At 47.3% G+C, this 24,023-nt stretch overlaps 1 protein-coding gene across 12 annotated transcripts in view; it reads right to left on the bottom strand.

Moving 5' to 3' along the window:
• ABCC8 (ATP binding cassette subfamily C member 8) overlaps window positions 1–24,023 on the bottom strand; it is an 84,139-nt gene that overhangs the window by 44,509 nt on the left and 15,607 nt on the right. For 9 of the 12 annotated variants that reach the window (XM_050755344.1, XM_050755350.1, XM_050755346.1 and 6 more), the window contains exons 5-10: window positions 23,766–24,008; window positions 22,668–22,856; window positions 15,311–15,475; window positions 10,824–10,979; window positions 5,492–5,626; window positions 5,042–5,204 (exon numbers count right to left, since the gene is read on the bottom strand). In XM_050755344.1, coding sequence (XP_050611301.1) covers window positions 5,042–5,204; window positions 5,492–5,626; window positions 10,824–10,979; window positions 15,311–15,475; window positions 22,668–22,856; window positions 23,766–24,008 — 1,051 coding nt within the window. The remainder of the gene's footprint in view (window positions 1–5,041; window positions 5,205–5,491; window positions 5,627–10,823; window positions 10,980–15,310; window positions 15,476–22,667; window positions 22,857–23,765; window positions 24,009–24,023) is intronic. The other 3 variants (XM_050755345.1, XM_050755355.1, XM_050755356.1) reach the window with 1 other exon arrangement.

The raw sequence follows: 24,023 nt of genomic DNA, 5'->3' as shown, positions 1-24,023 counted from the left end.
TTACCTCCTTAATTGATGGGCGCCCCGACTCTCCCTCAGCCACGCTCCCCACCAAGCCAGGCCAGGATATGTATAAGCAGCCTACTGTGGCTGCATCAGCTGGCAGAAGGGCGGGTAGATATTGAAGAATTTCAGGCCAGGCGCAGTGGCTTAAGCTTATAATCCCAGCATTTTGGGAGGCCGAGGCAGGTGGATTACCTGAGGTCAGGAGTTTGAGGCCAGGCTGGCCAATATGGTGAAATCCTATCTCTACTAAAAATACAAAAAAAAAAAAAAAAAATTAGCTGGGCATGGTAGTGGGTGCCTGTAATCCCAGCTGCTTGGGAGGCTGAGGCAGGGAGAATTGCTTGAACCCTGGAGGCAGAGGTTGCAGTGAGTTGAGATCGCGCCACAGCACTCCAGCCTGACAGCAGAGTGAGACTCTGAAAACAACCACCACCACCACCACCTAAAGAATTTCAGAGATGCTGGGGAAGGAAGGGGAACCAGGTCTCCAGGTCATGTTGTTTCTTCCACTACCTGTTCTGAGTTAGGGCCTCCACTGAGGAGGACAGAGGCTTCACCCACTGCATCCCCAGGCCTGGCACACAGAAGGTGGGCAGGAAATATTTGTTTAAAAAAAATGAATGGAAGAAACGAAAGACCCAGGGTCAAGTGAGTAACACAAAAGAGAAAGAGGGTATTTGGAACTGACCCTGTGGCTCTGACCACATGCATAGTCACTATTCATGGACATGATCAGTCTCCCACAAGACTGGGAGGGCCAGGGCTATGCCTGCTTCCTTTTTAACATCCAGGACCTCCATAGAGCCTGGCACAGAGGAAGGGCTCTGGAATGGGTGCCTCACAACGGACAGAACAAACTGGCAGCATATTGAGTGTTCTAGGACCTGGGACCCCTTTGTCACCTCTACAAATCTTGTCCTCAGATACAGAGGAACCACCTAGAGTTATGCTGCTTCTGCAAGGAAAAAAGGATTGAACTGACTTCTAAAGCAAGAGACCATAGTCCTTGTCTCCAGCTTCCTCCCACTTTGTCTTCTACTCATTGAAATCCCACCGTCTTGCAAGGTACAGCCCACATGGCCCCTACATGAATCTCTGGGTGAACCCCCAGCCCACACGGACATCCTTCTCTGTGTTTTGCCTTTTGCTGTGGAAGACCTCACCGAGACATTTCAATTCACTGAGAGTCAATCCTCTCTGCTGTACAATGGGACAATAGAGCTACACACCTCACCAAGTTGTTATGAGGATGAAGTGCAATCACTCTTGCTAGGAGGCCAGCATGGAGCTGGCCACTTGCTTCTGCTCTCGCTGCCACACTGTTCTGTGCATGTTAGCTCTGACTTCTCAGTGGAGCATAAACTCCTTGAGAATGGAGAGCACATCTTAGCGTTTTTCCCTTACCTCCTTCCCAGTGTTAGGCACAGGGTGGGGCACATGAATAGGGCTCACTCAACATCCACTGAGCAACTTACATTTCTATTTTTATTCAAGAGGAAACACCAATTCTGGATGTCACTTTTGATGACAGAGAAACTGTGCCCATTCCCTTTTCAGCCCCCTGTTTTATCCTGTACCAGTTCAGGACTCCATACACAGCTGCTCTCAGTGATATTGATGGCAAGACCATCAGACAGAGTCACAGGTAATCTTGCCTGCCCAGAAGTCTGACGGTGCCACATATGAGCCGCCAGACTGAAAGCTTGGTATCACCAGGATGGGCCCCAATAGGAAATGTGATTCTGGGGCTCCTCTGCAGCGCCAGGACTCCAAGACTGGCGCCAGGGCTCAGAACAAGAGATGCCCCATTATCTCACGCCTAATGACCTGTGTCTTGATCCTTGGTAATAGAAGACAGGAAGTCCAGAGGAGGTAAATGAACACACACTCAAAGCATATGCCTGCAGCCAGGAGGTACCCTGCACCCTACCACCCGTCTCTCTCCCCGTCCAACTGCTGACTAATGGAGGGGGGAAAAAACACATCCTGAGAAAGGCAAACACACTGAGCAAACAGCACTTGACTTTCAAAGCTCTCCCCAAGGGCTCTCCCTTTTCCCCTCCTCTGCTGCTCTCTTCCAGGGACCAACCTGGGCTGCTCTGTTTCTCTAGGTGACTTGGACAGGTGAGGAGTCCTGGGCGGGCTCCTGCTTGACTCCAGAGCCCCTTACTTTTTTCCAGAGTCATCTCAGCTCTTGACAACATGTCCCTAGGTCCTCCTGGCCCCAGGCTCATCACAAAGCCATGGCTTGTCTTCTGGGGGCCCTGGGGGACAATGAGCACCCACTAGGTTGGCTTCGGTGGGCTGGCCTGGGAACTCAAGCATCTTTTGATGCTATTTATATAAGAAAACATGTCCCAGGCTGCAGTTTGGAATGCAGGAAATGAATACATATCTCTTAGGAACAGTCAAAGCAGATGTCACCTGCCCCCACTACATGACCTGAGGCTGCCCCAACTTCATTGCTTGCTGTGCCAGGAGCCTTGGGGACCCTTGCCCCCACTTTCCTTGATGCTTCTCTCCCCTCTCTCCATCTCAGCAATGGAAAGTCTGCTGTACCCCACCCTGTTGTTGCTGGGAGAGGAAGTCCCCCGGCTATCAGGAGAAGCCCTCTCCCACCTCGGCAGCTGTTCCTACTGCTGGGAACTGTCTCTAAACCTGTACAAAACTGGGAGGCTGTACACAAGCAGGGGGTTACTCTTCATATAACCAGTCGCCAGGGGCAGGCAGAACTGACAGAGAGAATGTTGAAGTGGGCCTGGGGCTGGAGACATTGGCTTTTCTGAGCTCCCCAGATGTTCCTTCCAAATTTCCCCTGTCTACGGAGTGCTTAGCCTGAGTGTGTTTGGAGGCTCTGAGCACCACAGGGTCAGGGATGAGGATATCAGGGAGAGACCAGGAACCTGGGGTGTCTTGGTGAGGAATCTGGGAAACAGTGACTGGCTGCTATGCTCACAGCTCCATTCTCAGAAAATCAAATGCTAGCAGGACTTTCTGCATAAAACGCCATGGCTTGTGCCATGTATGGTAGAGGGTCTAGCCACTGATGACTGGACCACGTTCCCTGCCTGAGGCATAGGACACCATGGTCTGGCTGGACACAGGGAGGCTGGACACCTGGGGTATTCACGGCAAGCTCCATCCTGTGAGAACACTGCTGTGGGATGTTTCCTCAGTCCCCTAGAAAGGGACATGCCTTGGTGCCCATGTTTCCAAATGGTCTTGGGGACTGGGACAGCTTGGTGGCCACCTAGCTCCATCAGACCCTCTCTCTAGGCAGCAAGAATGCCAAGAATACACAGACGACCTGAGTGACCGTCTCATTCTCCATGAGGCTTGCTCTGCGGGACTATCTGGGAGACACTACCAGCACCCCCTCCATTACCACCTTCCCCCACGAGGTGTATCTCTTCTTGGCACCAAAAGAACCAATTTTAGTTGGAGGAGATGGTCAGTAGCCCCTCTTAATTTCCTTCCCTAATTCTACTCCTTTCAGAGCCCAGAGATTTTTTTCTCCTAAGAGAGAAAATGGTATCCCAAGTCTTCTTCACCCCACAGAGGTCCCCAGCATTTTGTGGAAAATAGCCTGAGGCCAGAAGTTAAGAGACTTTGGAGGATCTAGTCCGAGCCATGCTACTAACCTCAGGAGGGATCTCAGGAACACACTCCCCTCTGGCCTTAATTTCCCACCTGTAAAATGGTTCTACCAACTTACTCTCCTTGCCACATTCTGTGTAATCCCCACCCATCTGTCTTCTAATTCAAAAATTCTCTCTTCAGCCATTCTCATTCATATAACCTGTGCACTGAGTAGGTTTTGGTTTCTTTTTTGTTTTCTTCTCTCCAGGGGCTTCCACTTGGCCAAAATGACTCTTACGACTGGACAGGTCAGGGAACTAGTGTGAAGTCAGCTGGTTGCTAAATACCTACATCCCAATTATGCACTTGGGAAGTAACCACCATGGGATGGGTCCACGGAGCCATGAGATCAACTGTGAGATAAACTTGGGCCAAGACTCCATGGATCACCTCATCTCCATAAGCCCTCACTCTGGCCAGGGGACCATTGTTCTCTGAATTAATTTCAATAACTAAAATTTCAATTTCTAAAAAGTCTTTTGGGCTGGGCACAGTGGCTCATGCATGTAATCCCAGCACTTTAGGAGGCTGAGGCGGGTGGATCACGAGGTCAGGAGTTCAAGACCAGCCTGGCCAATATAGTGAAGCCCCATCTCTACTAAAATACAAAAATTAGCCGGATGTGGTGGCATGTGCCTGTAGTCCCAGCTACTTGGGAGGCTGAGGCAGGAGAATCACTTGAACCTGGGATGTGAAGGTTGCAGTGAGCTGAGATTGTGCCAGTGCAGTCCAGCCTGGGTGATGGAGTGAGACTCCGTCTCAAAAAAAGAAAAAAATGTTTTATATTCTTAGTAAAATGGTTTCAAGTATATGGGACTCTAGGACTTTTACCAGTTTTGGTCTTTTTCTTATGGCTTGGGGTTCCCAAACCACTTAGTTAATATGAATTCAGTCCCTTCACCTATGAGTACCTTCAGCTTGGGCTTCTGATACTTAAGGATAACTAGTCTTTTTCTTTTGTATGGCCCCAAGGGGATTGAAGATTTCTTATAGCTTCCCCAGGGCCATGATAGCTCAGTCTGACTTACTAAAAAGTCTTCATTCTTAGGAGAGTTCGAAAGTGTGGTCATTTACTCACTTGCTGCTGTCTGTCAATAACATATCAGTTCCATAAGGAATGAGACCTCATCTCTCTTTCTCATCACGGTATCCTAAGGGCCAGCACAGTGTCCAGCACATAGCAGACTTTTCATGCATATTTGTTGGATAAATGAATGAAGAGTACTTTGATTTCTGGGAGCTCAGCTATCAGAGCCAGTTTGAGGCTCCCCCACTGAGTCGGATAATCTCAAAGCCTCCTGCTTCTGTCCCTGCACAGCCTCTCACCCGAGCTCTGACGCCCTCTCCTTGCATGTAGGCAGCAGCACCCAGGGCTGGCTGCACGGGGTGAACTCACTGGAGATGGAGGTATAGATGGCAAAGGCCCTGAGGCTGGTCATCTCCTTCCTGCGGGTCGTCTCCACCCGCGTGCGGAAGATGTTCTCCCAGGCGTACAGCTTCAGCAGCTTGATGCCGCGGAGCATCTCGTTGGTCTGCTTCAGCCGCTCATTGGAATACTCCTGCAGGGGTCCCCAAGTCAGAGGGGAGAGGCTTCTGCTCCGTTCCCCACCCAAGAGGAAGGCCTGAGTGTCAACACTGTCACCACCGTGCCCGGCTCCTGTCCCCACCGGGAGGCAGCCTCCGTCCCCATTAACTCCATTTCCCAGACAAAGAAGCTGAGGCTTGGACAGGTGAAGTGGCCTACTCAAAATCAGAGTCAGTGACTGTGGGTGTGTGGGAGGAGACCTGCTGCTGTAGGGGAAAGGAGGGGAAGAGGGACACAGCACACACACCTTTGGGCACTCACCAGTGTGCTCCGCTGGGCCTGAGACAGCTTGGTGGCCACGAAGTACTGGACAGGAGCCAGTAGAATGATGACAGCTGCTCCAATTAAGGCACTGACTCCGAGGATGTAGTAGAGGAGAATCACACCCACAATGATCTGAGGAAGGGGTCATGGGATGAGTTTCCTTTGACCTGATGGTTGCCCTGCCAGGGGGTGCTGGCAAAATCCCTGTTTCTCCAGTCCCCTAGAGTGGGACAAGCCTTGGTGCCCAGGTTTCCAAATTGTCTTGGGGAGTGGGGTGCAGGGAAGGAGGAGAAACAAAGCAATTTCAAAAGGAGATTAGCATAATGGGCTCTCACACAAGCAGAAGGTTGCTGGGCTGGTAACTAACTGCATTTATCTGCAAGGTTGGTTGAAGCCTTAACTCTCTCCAGTCTATTTTCCAGATGGAAATCTCTGAGCTGAGATTGCACAATGTTTGTGACAGCATCTTTTGTTCTGTTTGCTGGCTCTCATGGCTTATGGTTCACTGTTACTGGAAGAAAGTGATACCTGAGCAAAGAGGCAAAGTTGCTGCACCTATGCCAGACAAAACCAGCCTGGGGTTCCAGAATTTGCTTTTCATTCTTATGCTCTTGGTTTCTTTAAATTTTTTTAATGAATCTGCCAGGTATTCTCTGAAAAGAGAATTCCTTCTGTGTCTAGCTTTATATAAATGACTGCCTACTTCTGAATATTTATGAGAAGTGTAAATTGCCAGTCCCCAAAGTGCCAAGATGACAGTTTTTCAGGTTGCCTTCAAAGGCAAACACCTCTAAATACAGGGCTTTTTCTTGAAGAACAGATGTGTTGGCTTCCTTAGCTAAAAAAAGAGAAAGAGAGAGAAAGGACTGCTTGCCTTGGTCCTGTAGTCCCAGAGCCCTACACTAGATTGGCATTAAGGTCCCAGCACCACCTCAAGGATAAAGGAGTAAGTGGGAGGCCCTGTAATTTAATCACAGAATGCCTCCTGGCTTAGCAGGTATCTTAGAGGCTGGGAAGTGGCCCCTTTACCACCAGCCTCCCAGTGTTTGACAGGTGTTAGATGCTGGCACAGATGGGCAGAGGACCATGTTAGGAGATGAAGTACCCTCTTCCCCGGCCTGCCCTGCAGCATCACCCTCCTGGACTTATCTCTGGCATCCGGTCCTTCATTAGCTGTGCTCAAAGGGAGGCCATCAGGGTGTTCTTCAGCCAGTGTGGGTTAGGCAAGACAACAAGAAGGCTCCCGTGGCACCCCAAGCTCACTAACAGGGCACCTTATGAGCTGGTGTCTGCACCCACACCACCTCTAAGGGACTTGCAGCGACTGGGGTGGGAGCTGGGGCTGCAGCTGCTGCTATTCCCTGGCTCCTCCTCATGCTCCCCCATCCCCTCCTCTTTGGTGCTCCCAAGACTCCTTGGTCCATTCCTCTCTTCTGGACAGGTCTGAATGGCCCTCATGGGGAAGAAATCATGGAGTCTGAGTATGCAAAGCAACTGTGAGAAATAAAAGGATTATTTTGTCTCCTATTTACAGGTTAGGAAAACAACCTAGTGTAGCGGGGAAGACATAGTCTTTAGAGTCTGTAGCCCTGAGTTTGAAGACCCCAGCCCTTTGCTGTGCAGTCTTGGGTGAGTTACTTAATCTCTCTGATTTTCAGTTTCTTCATTTTTAAAATGGTGATTATAATGCCCACTCTGAAGGACTCTGTTCGTTCTGCAGGACTATTGTGAAGATTAAATGAACCTCTATGATAAGCACCTAGAATTGTGGCGGGCATATAGTTGAAGATCAATACAAGGTGGCTTACCCTCCTCTCAGAAAATAAACGAAAAAGCTTCATAGGAACTCTGTCACAGGGGAACCACAGAAGAGAGATATGTGAGTATGGCGCCACGCAGCTTACACTGGTTCACTGTGTGGCCCACATACCCAGGAGGGCCTCTGGTATCTCTGGGCCTCTGATACCCAGGAGATTGGGAAACACAGAGACCTCCCGTATAGCTAAATTCCTTAACCTGGTGTTCTTGATAAATGTCAGGGGGCACCCATGAAGCCCCTGAAATTATAGCCAAAATGAGCAAGCATTTATTCTTCTGAGAAAGTTTCACTAGCCTTTCAAAGGTATGTGGAGATTAACGGTGGCCAAGGGCTGGGGGCGAAGATGAGGAGTGACTGCCAATGGGTATGGGTTTCTTTTGGGGGAAATGAAAACTTCTACATTTGTGATGATGGCTGCACGACTCTGTGAATATAGTATACTAAAACCCACTGAGTTGTATGCTTTAAATGAGCGAGTTATATCTCAATAAAGCTGTGTGCATGTGACCAAAAAAAGATTATGAAGCAACAAGAGCCCTCAGGGCTTACATGGAAACGGGGTTTCGGCACTAATGTCAATATTATAAAAAGCCGTGTGTGCCCTGTGGCTAACCAGGCTGCACACAGAATCCTAACCACATGAGTTTCTTTGCCATGGGGCTGGGATTGTATCAACTCCCAGGAGTAACACTGGTTCTTGAGTGCTGGTCAAATCCATAAGTGGTAAAGGTATATAGAAAAACAGAAAACCAAAGGACACTTCATGATAAATGAACAAAGGTAAGAAATCAGTAGAGATAAAAATCCCTACCCCCAGTGCAAGGATTAAATTACATAAGGGAGAGGGGCTGGGACAGGGCCAGGCATGGGGCAAGGGCTGTTAATATTAGTTAGCACTCTTAGCAATGATGCATGCGCAACACTGTAAATACTAGTAATGGTAACCATGTGGCAGGTTTAGTAGACAAAATCTGATTTTTTTTTTTTTTTTTTTTTTAGACGGAGTCTCGCTCTGTCACCCAGGTTGGAACGCAGTGATGCGATCTCAGCTCACTGCAACCTCCGCCTCCCGGGCTCAAGCAATTCTCCCGTCTCAGCCTCCGGAGTAGCTGGGACTACACAGGTGCACGCCGTCATGCCCGGCTAATTTTTGTATGTTTAGTAGAGATGAGGTTTCACCATATTGGTCAGGCTGGTCTTAAACTCCTGACCTCAGGTGAATCACCCGCCTCGGCCTCCCAAAGTGCTGGGATTACAGGAGTGAGCCACCGCGCCCAGCCAACAAAATCTTACAAACTGCTTGTTCAGGGGGCACAACAGAAAGTGTTGTGTAGCCTTTTGAGTGCTGTGTACATGTTAGGATCCTCCCAGGCTGTGTCTTTCTGCACCAGGCCCTCACCGCCCAAAGTGTTAACTAATGAGAGAACCATGGTCAGAAATCTTCATTTTTCATGTTTCAAAAAAAAAAAATTGTATTAGAGATGAGGTCTCTCTATGTTGCCCAGGCTGGACTTGAACTCTTGGGCTCAAGCCATCCTCCTACCTCAGCCTTTTGAGTGACTGAGACTGCAGGCATGAGCCACCCCACGCAGCTTAGAGTCTTGTGCATAAAAGGTTGGTTGGTAACTGAACTAGATGAGATCTCCAGGCCCTTTTGTAGCTTTTATAGTCATTGATCTGTCTTGGCAGAATGGAGCGGGGGCAGTCTGGGCGTGGGTAGGTGGTGATGGGGGATGGCGTATATGACTGTTCCCATAAAAAAGAACATCAGAGTCCCTGAATCCCATCTTGTCTAGCTGTGTCCCTGTGGGAGCCTCTCCCCTTTTTTTCTTTTAATATTTTTTAACTCTAAGCTTTGCAAGTGAGGAGGACCAATACAAATCACTGGAGATGAAGGTTTACGGAATCTTTATCCCAAGAAGCAATGGATTCTGGATTGGTAACGTCTCACTCACACCAAACGTGCAAGTTAGAGGGATCTGATATTTACCAAGTGAAGACTCTGCGGGGCACTCTGCGTGGTATGTTACTTACATTATCTAACTGAATTGCCATAGCAACTCCAGAGGGTAGGCATCTTTCCCATTTCATAGATGAAGAAACCAAGGCTCAGAGAGGTTAAGTATTTGAATCAGCCTGTCTCATCCAAGTCAGATACTTTCTGCCACATCAAGCTCTCCTGGTGAACCTGCCCCTCTCTGGGAATGGGTCTGGGATTTTGGTTTCTGGTCTGAGCACCAGTGTGTAGATTTACTCCCAGGTATAGGACAGGATCAGACACTGGTGGAAGAGCTCCAGATGGGAGACGGGGCACATGAAGCCCGAGGTCAGATCAACCACGCTGACGATTCTCCTCTGATTATTGGGGGGTAATGTACCTCTTCCTGAGCCAGCACCAAAGGTTGTCTTGCTTTAAAAAAATATCACGTTTTAAAGTTTTTATTATTTTTTTAAGAGACAGGAGTCTTTCTCTGTTGTCCAGCCTGAAGTGCAGGGGCGTGATCACTGCTCACTGCAGCCTTGAACTCCTGGGGTCAAGCAGTCCTCCCATCTCGGACTCCCAGGTAGCTGGGACTAAAGGGGCACACCACCACATCTGGTTAAAAAACGCCAGGTTTTGTTTGTTTGTTTTTGAGACAAGGTGTCACTCTGTCACCCAGGCTGGAGTGCAGTGGTGTGGTTGTAGCTCACTGCAACCTCCGCCTCCTGGACTTTAGGTAATCTTCCCACCTCAGCTGGGGCTATAGTTGTAAGCCACCACCCCCAGCTAATTTTTTGTACAGACAGGGTCTCACTTTGTTGCCTAGGCTAAAAATATCACGTTGTTGATTTCCAAAACCAATACATGCTTATTAGAGAATTTAGAAACACATAAAGAAAATAAAAATCACTTATAATCCCACCATGTGGTTTTCCAATTCTTTTTCATGTGTGAATACATACAAATGTATACATAACAGTTTAGTAGTAAGCATATAACATATACTATTCGTAACTTACTTTTTTTGCTTAAAAATACATGATTAACACTTTTCAATGTAATTAAGTATTTTGCTACAACATAGCTTTTAAGATCTGTGAGCACTCCACATATGATTTTTATTTTCTTTCTTCTTTTTTGTCTGTATAGATGGGGGTCTCACTGCGTTGCCTGGGCCGGTCTTGAACTCTTGTGCTCATGTGATCCTCCTGCCTCAGCCTCCCAAAGTGCTGGGATTACAGGTGTGAGCCACCGCACCCGGCTTGATTTTTCTATCGTTTATAAAGTTGGCTCCATTTTTAAAGTCTTAATGATACTGCCGTCTCTGGTCATTAATAGAGATGGTCAGTGCTTGCAGAGTATGGGGCATGAGGGACCCAGAGGTACAGCCTGTGGTACAGCCAGGTGTGTGAAAGGTATAGGCAAGCATGGAGTGGAAGACAGTGCACTCCTAGTCACTGGCCATGAACTAGCAGATTCTGGTTGTGTGTCCTGCTGTCCCCCTCCCTTCCCCTCAGCCCATCCGGTACCTGTACTGGCATAGCCCAGAGGTTTGGGCACAAGAAGAAAAACCACATGAGCTGATTGGTGTCGATGGCAACCAGATTACAGATCTGCCCAGCAGTCATTTCTCCCATGGACAGGTTGGAGGTGGACAGGTGCATAATTTTATTGTAAATCTTGGTCTAGAAATAAGAGCAGAGTGTTTCACATTCATCATCATTCTTGTCATCATCACCACCCCAGATGCCATCTGTTAGTGTGCCAGGGCCTTCTCAGACAGTCCCTATGGTGCCCTAGAGCAGCTCTGTAAGGTGGTACTGTATCACCGTTCCAACTTACAAGTCTACTCCAGCACAGCCGGCGACTTCCCCAGCAAGTAAGGCCTTTTCCTGTGGACAGGACTTACTTGGCTCTTTATTTTAATTTTATTTAATTAATTAATTAATTTAGAGACAAAGTCTTGCTCTGTCGCCCAGGCTGGAGTACAGTGGCATGATCTCAGCTCACTACAGCCTCCACCTTCCGGGTTCAAACAATTCTCGTGCCTCAGCCTCCAGAGTAGCTGGAATTACAGGCACGCGCCTACCATGCCCAGCTAATTTTTGTATTTTTAGTAGAGACAGGGTTTCGCCACGTTTGCCAGTCTGGTCTTGAACTCCTGACCTCAGGCGATCCACCCACCTCGGCCTCCCAAGTGCTGAGATTACAGGCATGAGCCACCGCACCCGGTCTGTTCTTTATTTTTAAAAGCAGATATTCAAGTCCAGTTGTATTCTTGATTCACCAGAGGCCAGTGGAGAACACAGATCAGAGCCATAAAAATGATGAAGTGGGGCAGGCCATCTGTTTTAAAGTGGCCATCTCCAGCCTGGGGAGGAGATGTGCTCTGAGACCAAGTCCTGTCATAATTCAGCCTTGAAACAAAATAAGGGTTCGACTTTGGAAGGTCTGATATGTTACACGACTGTGTGAGTCAGTCAGCCCCAGCACCATCCCCAGAGCGCAGCCGCCCCAAGGACCCTCACAGGGCAGATGGAGAGCAGCCGTGGTAATGGCCTCCCCGAGCTCTGAACCTAAAAGCTTTACGTGCAGAGTGATCATGCCTCCCAGAAAGACTGCAATTTTTGGATATGTGCTCTTAAACAAGGAAAAATGCATCTGGGTCTTAAATGTCCTCAGGATGCCTGCTCTCAGATAAAATTCTATTATACATTCTGTTGTAAGGTTGGCTCCCTGCCCTTAATTCCTCTTGTGCAAACCCAGGCTTTTTTGTGGGTCAGGTTTTCTTAAGGCAGGAACCTACTCTATGTCTTTCTGTGAGCTAATACACACCATGGGCAAGATTTAAAATAATGACCCTATTCTATGTCTTTCTGTGAGATATATACCGTGGGTAAGGTTTAAAATAATGGCAATGACATTTTTAAATAAATCTATATACCTCCTAGGTTATGTGAAATGAGACTTTAAAAGATAATCACCTAGTTTCAGTGAAGTAGGGACACCAAGTGATCTGTGAAATAAAGCCTTATTAAGTGAAGACCAGCATACACAGAAATGCACAACTGACTCATAGCTAGTAATTATGTATAATTCAGGAATTGTGCTTAATAACTTTTTATGCACAAAGTGTGGTTATTCTCTAACTCATGAAGACACAGACTCTCATCTGTAAGGGTACATTTTCTGGAAATCTCCAAAACAAAGAAAGAAAGGTTTTTTTTTTCTCCTTAATTTCTTTCTTTCTTTTCTTTCTTTCTCTTTTTTTTTCTCTCTCTCTCTTTCTTTCTTTCTTTTCTTTCTTTCTTTCTCAGAGTCTTGCTCTGTCGCCCAGGCTTGAGTGCAGTGGCGCTATCTTGGCTCACTGCAAGCTCCTCCTCCCAGGTTCAGGCCATTCCCCTGCCTCAGCCTCCCAAGCAGCTGGGACTACAGGCACCCGCCACCACGCCCAGATAATTTTTTTGTATTTTTAGTAGAGACGGGGTTTCACCGTGTTAGCCAGGATGGTCTCGATCTCCTGAACTCATGATCTGCCCACCTCGGCCTCCCAAAGTGCTGGGATTACAGGCAAGAGCCACTTTTTTTTTTTTTTTTTTTTTTGAGATGAAGTCTCACTGTGTTGCCCAAGCTGGAGTACAGTGGCATGATCTCGGCTCACTGCAACCTCCACCTGCCGGGTTCAAGAGATTCTCCTGCCTCAGCCTCCCGAGTAGCTGGGACTACAGGTGCATGCCAACATGCCTGGCTAATTTTTGTATTTTTAGTAGAGATGGGGTTTCACTATGTTGGTCAGGCTGGTCTCAAACTCCTGACCTTGTGATCCACCCGCCTCGGCCTCCCAAAGTGCTGGGATTACAGTCATGAGCCATTGCACTCCGCCCCCCTAAATTTGTTTCTATAATTAAAACCAGTCTTTCCTTTCTGTGGCATAGTAATGAATCTCTCTTATTAACACGAAAGATTCAAACAATTTGATGAAAACTATTATATGCTAACACATTAAAAAACCATTTTTGGATCTTTTGGTGTAATTGGAAAATGTAATTTATGACATACACACAGTAAGTATATTTAATTACAAAACTGTCCAACCACAAAAGTGGCTGTGTTTTGTGGTGGTGCAAATCTGCCTGTCACTGGAGGGGTCTGAGGAGAGGCTGGGATTTCTGGTGAGGTTTTCTGAACTGAGCAACAGTTTGGTTTCTCCCAGCTCTGGGACCCCATGAGTCTTAGAAGGTCTTAGATTTTCCTGGGCTCTTTCCACTATTGTCACATAATGATATCCCTGAGGAAATACTCTGCTTTCCCAATGAGAAACCACTGGGGATGGGCAGTGTTGCCACATACAGCTGCATAGGTTGTGCACTGCACAACTTAGGAGGGCACCGTTCACACAGACTATTCTAAGATAGCCAGAGTTTGGACTCTGACATTGTCCCCAGCCCAAGCTATATCTTTGTCCTCTTGGTCCCTTTTCTGCAGAGCTTCTTATCCTGGCTTCCACATGACCAATGTTAATGATTCTGAGGAACATTTCTGAAGAATGAGGTAGCTTCAGGATTTTACCACAACTTCATGGACATCACTAGGCATAGCTGAATCTAGTTATTCCCAATGCCCATTCTCCTCTTTGCACAGAGAATTTCTAGCAGTGCATATATAGCTGTCAAGAATAAAGATCAAGCTCTTTCTAGCCTCTCTAGATATGGTCATTTGGCCAATTTCTCACCAATGGGATGCAAGAGAGTATGTGCAAATTAAGCATTATGATTTTAAAAGGAAGATGCGTTCCCTCCTCTTGTCCCTTCTTCTGGCTGGTTTAAATGTAAATATAGTGGCAGTTTCAATAGCCACCATGGCTATTGAGATGAAAGTCACAAAAGAAGGCTGGCAGAGCAACATGACACAAGAAGCCAGGTCTCTGATCACTGAGTAGCTCCTGTGTCAGCCCTGACTCTATCTGAAGAATAAACAAACTTCTCTCCCATTTAAACTATTCTCAAACAGGATGTCTCTCTAGTTTGATAGCTGAACCAAAATCCTAGTGAAGACTCTGGGACTTGGACAACTCTCATCATCACCTTCTTCAAAGGGGCCCTGAATACTCCCTGGCTTTGATCATCTTTCCAAGAATCTCTAACAGGGAAGCGACAGAAGGCAGGACCAAGAGCCTAGACTTAAGTGACCCAACAGACCAAATAGGTCACTCTCAGTGGGCAAGATTTCAGAGTTCAAATAGACCTTAGAGCAGTTGTCCTCAACTTTTTTGGCACCAGTGACTGGTTTTGTGGAAGACAATTTTTCCATGGACCTGGGGGAGAGGGATGGTTTCAGGATGAAACTGTTCCACTTCAGATCATCAGGCATTAGATTCTCATAAGGAACACACAATCTAGACCCTTGCCTGCACAGTTCACAATAGGGTTCGTACTCCTATGAGAGTCTAATGTAGCCTCTGATCTGACAGGAGGCAGAGCTCAGGTAGTAATGCTTGCTTCCACTGCTTACCTCCTGCTGTGTGGCTCAGTTCCTAACAGGCCATGGACCAATATCCCATCTTAGAGGGCACCCTGTCTTAGAGGCTATCTAGACATAGTATGTCAAGCACATTCCTTTTTTCACACCCAGAGAAGACGGTCTGGTAGCAGAACTCTGGAATAGCCATGTAGAGAGGATTCCAAGGTTGCATTTACCCTTGGTCAGAAAGAGTGCTGTGATCAATTGGTGATGTCTGCCACTTTCAAGCCAAGGGCTGAGCAGTTGGCTTTTCAGACCTAGTCCAAGGCAGAACCAGAGCCAGAGCTACTCTGCCTCCCAAGTTCAGCCCAAGACATTTTCCACTATCCCACACTGCCTTGTCAATGGTTACTGTTTTAAAACATTGTTAATGGGCAACAAAAAATAAATTCACAGCAGAATTATTCTTGAGTGTTCATGAGGATGAATAACACTCGTGGACATTATTCCTAATAATAGTTCTTATGGTGAAGTGAAAAAATAATCATCCAAGTACCTGTATTGCTCCTCTCAAGTTAATTCCAGTTTCAATGGCCACATAGTAGGATGCTTGCAGAAATGTCCTTTGCAGTAGGAGGGCAAGGAACAGAAGCACGGCTAAGACGTAGGCATTGGCAAGGAACTCTTGGGATGAGACAAAGTAAACTCCGAGAAATTGTGTCTGTTGGAAAGAGAAGTTCAGAGGTGACTGTCACTGCCAGCAAAATGACCACTGTAGAACACATCACTGTGCCATAATGGACCATTGCCATGATTATTACAAGACCCTCCGTGCCTGCAAAGTCTTATGCAATTGTTTCTGAGTGAAAAATCAGACTGATAAATCCAAATAAACGTTCTTCTAACTACAGGGAAGGTTGCTTACACCCTGTTCATCTTTCCACTTGAGGGAACAGAATGGGGCCCAATTACAACCGCAGGCCCACAAATATGACTCTCAACATTGTGGCCACAGGCCCAGGGGAGAGCATTCTGAATGGGGCAAGAATAAATAGAGCAGCTAAAACCTGAACTGGTATAGCAAGTCTCATGGTGCATGTTCTCTGCTACAGAAATGGAATCAGCAGCTCCCTTGTTCCAAACTCACCAACAGCTTGTACTGTAGCAATTACGGAGCAGAAAAGGCCACTGGAAAACATGGCACCGTAGAGCTCTTGGGAGAGAATGGGAACTCATCACTTATAAGAGACTGAAAAGATTTCAGACGCAAGCCCGCCAGCCTCATGGGCTCCCAGGGCCTCCTGTTAAATTTAAGGTTCTCTTGTGTACTTCCAGCAAGATCTCAGATGGCAACCAGTGAAGAAAAACAAACATTTTAACTTTGTTGCTAAAGATACCAGGGAACAACAGTGTGTCTATTTCCAAATTAAGCATCAATAACTCCCAGGAAAACTTTGATCTTGATAAATCCATTGCTCCCCAGCAGAGCCACATCAATATTTCCATGAAGACAGAACTCTGCTCTTTCTCAGACACTGCCCTGGACTGTGCGTGCTGTTTGGCAGGGTGTGGGAGCTGCTGCAGGGTAAAGAGGGATGGGAACAAAGTGATGAAAAGGAGTTTGAGGGCACATCCACAACCAGGATCAGGCAGAGAGGGCCCAGGCTCTCAGGAGGCCTTTCCCTAGAGTCAGCAATTCCTGGATCTTGGATCAGAGCTTCCTGATGGTGGCCTCTCAGTTTAACAGAGGTTCTCTAAGTCAGCCCTCACTGCTCCCTGGAGTTGTCTGGTCCTGCTCACCACTGTCTCTCCCGTGCTGTGTGCGACAGGGGTCTACATCTGTTGGGGGCAGCAGGAAGCAGCCACAGGGAGACCACTGAGGGATGCATGCAAGACTCTAAGAGGAAGGCCCTACCCAGGGTCTCTGTCCCATTTGCCAGTGTACCAGAGGGAGACGTAGAGGGAGGAAGTTGAAGGTAGAAGGGCGGGGGTGGGCTGGAAGCAGAAAAATGGGCCTTAAAATTAGGCTGCAGGGAGAGACCTGACCTTCCGGGGAGGAAGGGGCAGGAGACAACATTTATCAGTTGCAAAACTCTACCCTCACAATACCCTACTGAGGAGGGTACCATTATTAGCCCCATTTCATACATGAAAAAAGGAGTTTCAGTAGGGTTAGTGGCTGGCCCAAGGTCACACGCTGGTAAGGGGACAACATATGAACATGAACCTGGATGATGTCCAAAACACTACCCCAGACCCAGTGTCTAGGCCTCGTCCAGGCCTTTGACCTTAAGTGTCCTAGTGTCAGTTACAGGCTTGTGACTTGTCAGGGATGGAAACATGCACCCCTGGCTGGTACTGGGTCAGAAATATAGGCATGTGGGGGTTAGGAAGACTCGGTCCTGTTTAACATGGCCTGGGATTCTTCTGTCTCACTGTCCTCTGCAGGGACGCAGCTCTGGAGACTGGAGTCCGTGATTTTAAAGCAACAATACATCATGAGAATTTATCCCAAAGAAAATAATTTCACATAAGGTAATGGCTGTATGAACACAGACATTTATTTTGGGGCCAGAGCAAGAGGAGAATGCAAAAACCCACATAAATGTCCAACCACAGGGAATGATTATGTAATTATGATACTCCTGGGAACACTATGCACCCAAGACCACTGATTCTCATGAAAGTTCTGGAGAAACATGGACTGCCACACACATGCTGTGTTACGATGAGCAGAAAACACACAGGCTGGAGAATGATGGCTGGAAAAGCCAACTGATCATGTTTGTTCATTAGACTGTGGGTGTTACTTAAATATACTAGTCAGTATTTGTGCATTTTTAACAAAACAACAAATTCTAGTTTTGCAGCTCTAAAGGCAAAACTTTAACTCCCTCCCTGCCCCCAACAAACATACCCTAGGGTCAGAAAATGATTTTTGTAGATTGAGAATTTTGTGACCTGTTAAAATAAAAATCTCACTGCAGCTATAAGTCATTGGGTCATTATTAGATCGCTCTTCAAAGAGTTGGTTTAAAAGGGATGGAACCTGGAATAGCTAAGTTTCAGTTAAGAAGTGGGTACCTGGCTAGGCCTGGTGGGTCATGCCTGTAATCCCAGTACTTTGGGAGGCTGAGGTAGGCGGATCACCTGAGGTTAGGAGTTTGAGACCAGCCTGGCCAACATGCTGAAGCAGTGTTTCTACTAAAAATACAAAAAAATAGCCGGGAATGGTGATGCATGCCTGTAATCCCAACTACTCAGGAGGCTGGGCCAGGAGAATCGCTTGAACCTAGGAGGCAGAGGTTGCAGTGAGCTGAGATTGCGCCAATGCACTCCAGCCTGGGAGACAGAGTGAGACTCCGCCCTCCACCAAACAAACAAACAAAAAAAAATTATTGGGTACTAGACTAGCCAAGAGGCCTGCCATGCTGCCCAAGGAAGGCAGGCCCTGGTGGAGTCTACCTAGAAGAGGGTCCTGGGTATGATGGCACTGGCCAGCACCCTGCAGGTACCAAGGCAAGAGAGAAAAGACTAAGGACCTACAACCTGACACTCGGTGGAAGAAAATGCTTTGGAAAATCATAGGCCCTAGTCTTGCACTTTCACAAGCTCTCAGGGAAGAATTGTGTTTGTTTCCAGGGATTTCCCCAGTAGTCCTCAATATACATTTTTTAAAAGTAATCAAGCCAATGATCTTCATGCCCCCATGTACTTTCTACAGAAGTCATTACACATTTTGTAGTTGAGGCTTGCAAAATGTGACTGCTGAGGAGGATAAAGAGAGTTAACTGCAGAGGTAGGACTAGAACCCAGCATTCCCAACTCTACAGTTTGGACCCCCATTGTCTCTGCCAGGCCGGAGGTGTGATTGGAAAGGTCCCCTTCACATGTTCTCTGGTGCTTAAAGGAGAGAGGATCACTTGGGCTCTTGCTTCTTATTTTGGCAGGTGCCAAAAGGTGAGTTGTCCATAGGTCCCAGCCCTGGGAGGCCCTGGGTAAAGAATAAAACTATCTTTGGCCACCCAGAGACCAACACACCTACCCATTCATCCAAGACTGTTTGACATGGTGGTTAAGAGCCTGGACTTAGAGGTCCTGACTCATAATATATTAGCCACTGTGTCCTTAGGTAAGTTCCTCAACCTCTCTTAGCTTCAGTTTCCTCATCTGTAAGATGAGGCTACAAAGGGACTTCAGAGAGTTGTTATGAGAAGTCAATGTAACAGTGCACAGGAAAAACAGTAAGCGTAAGCACTCAATATATAGTAACTGCTGCATTATTCCTTCATTGCAGAACCATTTCCTATGCATCTCCTGGGTGTCAGGCAGGGAGGGGGCTGAGTGCTGGGCACACAGAGGTCAGACAATGGGGGACAGAGGATCAAGTCGGGGAAAGAGACAGAGCACTTTGATAGGTTGCTATGTGAGCACAGAGGAGGGGCATCTAATTCAACCAGGTGAAGTTTTCCTGGAGCAGATGACATTTGAGCAGAGTCTTGGTGGCTAAGAAGGAGCTAGTGAATTGAAGGCAGGTACTCCAGGCCAGACCAGCTGCATGGACATGGTTATGAAGAGAGGCCAGCCCACATACTAAAACCACAAAGTCACAGAAACACCAAGGCATACACACTCATTAAGTCACTCATAATGATAGCCACAAATATGGCCATCCAAACAGGGGCACACACACACACACACACACACACATGCAGAAAGACACACCAAAAGACATAGGGACAAACAGAATACACATACAGAACCATAAGCAGTTCTTAGGGGAACTCATTCAGAAACACATACACACTACCAAACCTACACGTTTTCCTACTGAGATTTAAAGGCTGTTTGAAGCTTTAGCCCTTCGATCAAACCCAGACTGTTCCTTCTTCCTTTGGCTCAGCTGATAGCCCAGGGCAGTGCTGGCAGGTTTCAGACACCAGCAGCTCATTATGAATCCAATTCTCTTGCCCTCCAGACAGATCTGTGGCATCCATGGCAGGTGACAGATTGGGAGTAGAGGTTGGGCTGGAGAGGAGGAGGCAGGAAAGAGTTATGGATCATAGGCAGAGCCCAAACTGGGTCCCAGCTTTCCCTGGGGAGTGGCAGTGGGGTGACAGGAGCATCAAAGATCTGGCAAGTCACAGACACTTTCAGTAACTAAAGAGGACATCAGAAATGTTTGTCCTTGTGGATACCAAGGATGATATGTTTCTTGCCAACTCTGAGAATCTTAGGAAGGAAGAGTAATGATGAATAAACCATAGGTGCCCCGCTGTGCCGACTGCTGCAGGATGGATCAAGGCTGGGCAGAAAAAAGGGCTTCCTCTCCCAGACTGTGAAACATTGCAACATGTAGCTAAGGAGCTTCCTTCTTTGTCATTCATAAAGACCAGAATAGCACTCAGTTCTCTCGGGATTAGAATGGCTTGGGGGCTGGGAGATGAACCAAATGATCTCAGTAAATGATCCCTTTCCCCCATTTTCTCCGAGCTCAGAAGCCCAAATGAGAATTAAGCCACATCCCAGGCAACCACATGATGGAGAGTTCTTTGTTGCGGACACTGGAGACTATATTTACTTTCAACTCTCGTTTCTGTGTCGGAAATTTGCTGATTGTGTTTGGGCTGCAGGGAACAAATATTAAATCTGATAAGGCCCACTGCCACTGAGGCAGGGCCATCTGTCTCCGGGATTTGTGTGCTCAGTAACTGGGACAAGAGCATTCCAATGAGAGGGTAATAAACCCCAGGGTTTGTGTATAAACAAAGAGAAAAAAAAGGGCAATGATAAAGTTCAGATGAACTAAAGTTCTAAGTGTTCTCACCATCTCTTTGGCACATCCTGCCTCCGAGTTCTCTCCTTAGCAGAATCCCAGAAGGGTTTTGGGAAACACAGGAAGAAGAGAGTGGTGTGGACACTCTGATAAGGGCTCTGGCTTGTGTCATTTCCCCCTAATATTAACAACTGGCTCCATGCTGCTTCAGGATTGCCAATGGAGGGTATTCTGGGGTAGCCTATGGTCAGGCTAGCGTTGAAGGTGACACTCCTGTAGACAAGAGAAGCAGCCACTTCCCCTCTCTTTTATGGGCCAGATAAAGTAGAGAGGCTCAAAAAGCCAGAGATGGCTTCAAAAACTATCAAAGTTTAAGTAAGCAAAAGTGGTCCTTGCATTCTTGATTGAGCAAGAAATCTTCCCATGGCAGCCTGGCAAATTGCTACTCGTCCGTCAAGACCCCATTCAAACATCCCCTCCTCTATGAAGCTGTTCATGACCACTGGCTAAGTTAATCACTCTCTTTTCCCACAATTCCCTGAATATACCTCCTAAGAGTCATATGTAACATGTAGCATAGAAGTAATTTATTTCGATTTCTCTCCTCACCATTGGGTTTCATAATCCTTGGAGCCTGAGGTGATGGCTTGATAATAATAGTAAATTTAGCTTCCTGGTTGTAAATGTCCAGACTGTGGAGTGAAAGAGTCTTATATTCAAATTCTGCCTCTGTTACTAACTAGCTGAGAGACCCTGGGGAAAGTTACTTAACCTTTCTGAGCCTCAACTTTCTCATCTGTAAAATGTAGATAAGAATACCTATCATCTCATAAACTGTACAATATTTGAGGTATATCACAGTAAAGCTGTTGCAAAATATAGTCATACCAAAGGGTAGTTTTAGGGATTAAATCACATATGGATAACTTGTGTACCTAGCCAGGTATGTATTATGTGGTCAATAAGTGGCTGTTAATATTGTTAATCATCCTTGTCATAACTATTGCTTTCATATTCCCACAGCCCAACCCAGGCCTGGCACACAGCACAGTATTCAATAAATGTTTGCTGCATAAATCAGATTCGACGTAGCTCATATCTGTGGCCAACACTGTTCAGCTGACTAATTATATTTCCAGAAAAATGAACATAAACCTCCTGAGGATTAACTGCTAGCTGCGATTTTAGAGCTCATGAGATGAAAAAATGTTACGCAGAGTGTCATAAATTATTAAAAACCCTAATTCCCAATTCTCCGTATTATTTTCAGATTGTGGTTAAAATGTTATAATGACATCCTCACTTGGAAACTAAAACTCTGAAACTTATTAGGGGTAAAAAGTTTTTCATTTTGTGGCCATTTAAACCTAAACGGCTGCAAAGAAACAGACTATAGAACACAGTCTCCCCAGCCCCCGAAGTGGATGCTATGGCCCCACGCAGGGAAAATAACCCCCAGGAAGGGTTTTCTAGCTCCAACAAATTTCAGTTTGTAGAATCTTTACAACTGCAAAGGCCATTGGATATAATCAAGTCTAACAAGTTTCCAGTGTTTTTAAGCCATGGAAACTTTCATTAAAAAAGAAATTTTAATAGAAAAGTCCAACATATTAATAAAACTCGGGCAACTTTGAATGAAATTTGGAGTGGGGAGAGACAAAACTCCACTCATGAGGGTTTCCCACTTCTCTCTGCTCTGACAGCAGCTCCCAAGATGCCCCTGCAGAAGCTCAAGTGCCAGCATTTACAGGACTGAAGAAGACAGATGTTCAAAATTTTTAAAGTTTACTAAGATGACATAAACTGAAAGCCAACAAATCCAAGCCACAGAAGCTCTAGACGTTGGACAAACAAAAGCACCTCCTGCAGTTTTTGGACTGACCTGACTACCGGAAGAGGTATTATGGTAGCGATGGTGAGAGGAGAGTAGGACACCCTTGGGGCACAGGCTTGCCCCCTGGCATTTCTGTTGACCAGATGCAGAGTATTCTGTGGTGGGGATACTGCTATAGGCTTTGTGCATGTGTGAGGAGCCACTCCAGTGTGGCCATGGCTCACATGCTCTGGCCTGTTGCACTCTCAGAAACAACTGAAAACCATCTAGAGGGTGCCTTACCCTACTGCTGGGGCTGCCTACCTTGGGCTGGAAGACGTCGTTTTCCTTCCCAAGGTGGTCCACGATCCCAAAGATGCACAGTGGCCCGGCGAAGCCCAGCAGGTCGGCCAAGATGCGGAAAGTGCTGCTGAGGACCAGGCGCCTCCCGAAGGCATGGCTGAGTGCCTGCCAGATGGCCCGGGCACCTTGAGTGCCCTGCACGTCCTTCCTCTGCCCAGAGAGACCATGGCCAGGTCAGGGTGGCTGAGGGCTCATTCAGGGCTGGGCCTAGCCTCCCAGGATGCCCCTTGCTCCTGTTGCCTGGGGAAACCCAGTGGCCACATCCTCTGCAAGCAGGTGAACTCCAGGAAGAGATCATGGAATCAGCAAGTGCACAATTGGGAGGGCCCTATCAACGCCAACATGGTCTAGATGGGCAAACTGAGGCCAGATGATTGCTCGAGGTCACACAGCTGGTCAGGGACTATGTGATGAGCACAGCACTGGAATGAGGAAGTGGCCATGTGGCACACTCACTCATTACCACCTGCCACTGTGTCTGCCTCAGCAACTGCCCCGGTGCGAGGACAGAGCCAGTGAAGGAGCACTGGACTGGGAGTCAGGAGACTGGCTCTGCTGCCTGCCAGCTGTGGGCCAGCTCTGGGCAGGTCACGGCCTTTCTCAGGGCCTCAATTTGCTCCTCAGTGACATGGGGAGATTCCTGCCTGGCTCTATTCATAGAGTTACCATAAGGATCAGACCACTAATACCCCTGCTCTCCAAATCAAGTGAACATTCCAACCTTTATAGTCAGTAAGCTCCAGAGGAAAGAGTACAGGGGCGTGAGAGTCCAGTGGGGTCACTTCCCTTCTCAGAGCCTCAGTTTCCCCATCTGGATGAGGACATTGGACTAGATGACCTAAACGGTAAGGGCCATTCCAACTGTGCCTGTCCTATGACTCTTCAGCCCTGCACCTGTCCCTGGTTCACTGTGTGACTTAAGGCAAGCTTCTTCCCCTCACCAGCCTCAGTTTCCCCACTTGTCCCACCAGGATTTTGACCTAATGCCCTTTGAGGTCCCTCTCTGTGACCCTAAACCAGAAGGCAAGGAAGAGATGGTGTGGCTGTGCCCCCACTGACCACCTGGGCGTCAAAGGCCTCGCGGAGCCGCTGGTAGTTGGTGAGGGCCCTCATGGCGATGGGCAGCTTCCCAATGGCTCGCAAGTCGATGGGCTTCTTGTGGGCAGTCTTGATGAAGGTGTTCATCCACCAGTAGGTACCTTTGGACAGCAGATTCACGAAGGGCTGCAGGAAGCGCACCCCTAGGTCCTGCAGGTCCTCCGGTGGCTTCACCTCCCTCGGTGTCTTGAAGAAGATGTATCTCTGTGGGGCACATGG

This window comes from Macaca thibetana, chromosome 14 (genome assembly GCF_024542745.1).
Source record: "Macaca thibetana thibetana isolate TM-01 chromosome 14, ASM2454274v1, whole genome shotgun sequence".
NCBI classification, from domain to species: Eukaryota; Metazoa; Chordata; class Mammalia; order Primates; family Cercopithecidae; genus Macaca; species Macaca thibetana.
The sequence above is the reverse complement of the archived record's forward strand: the minus strand, read 5'-3'. Positions and strand labels throughout refer to the sequence as shown.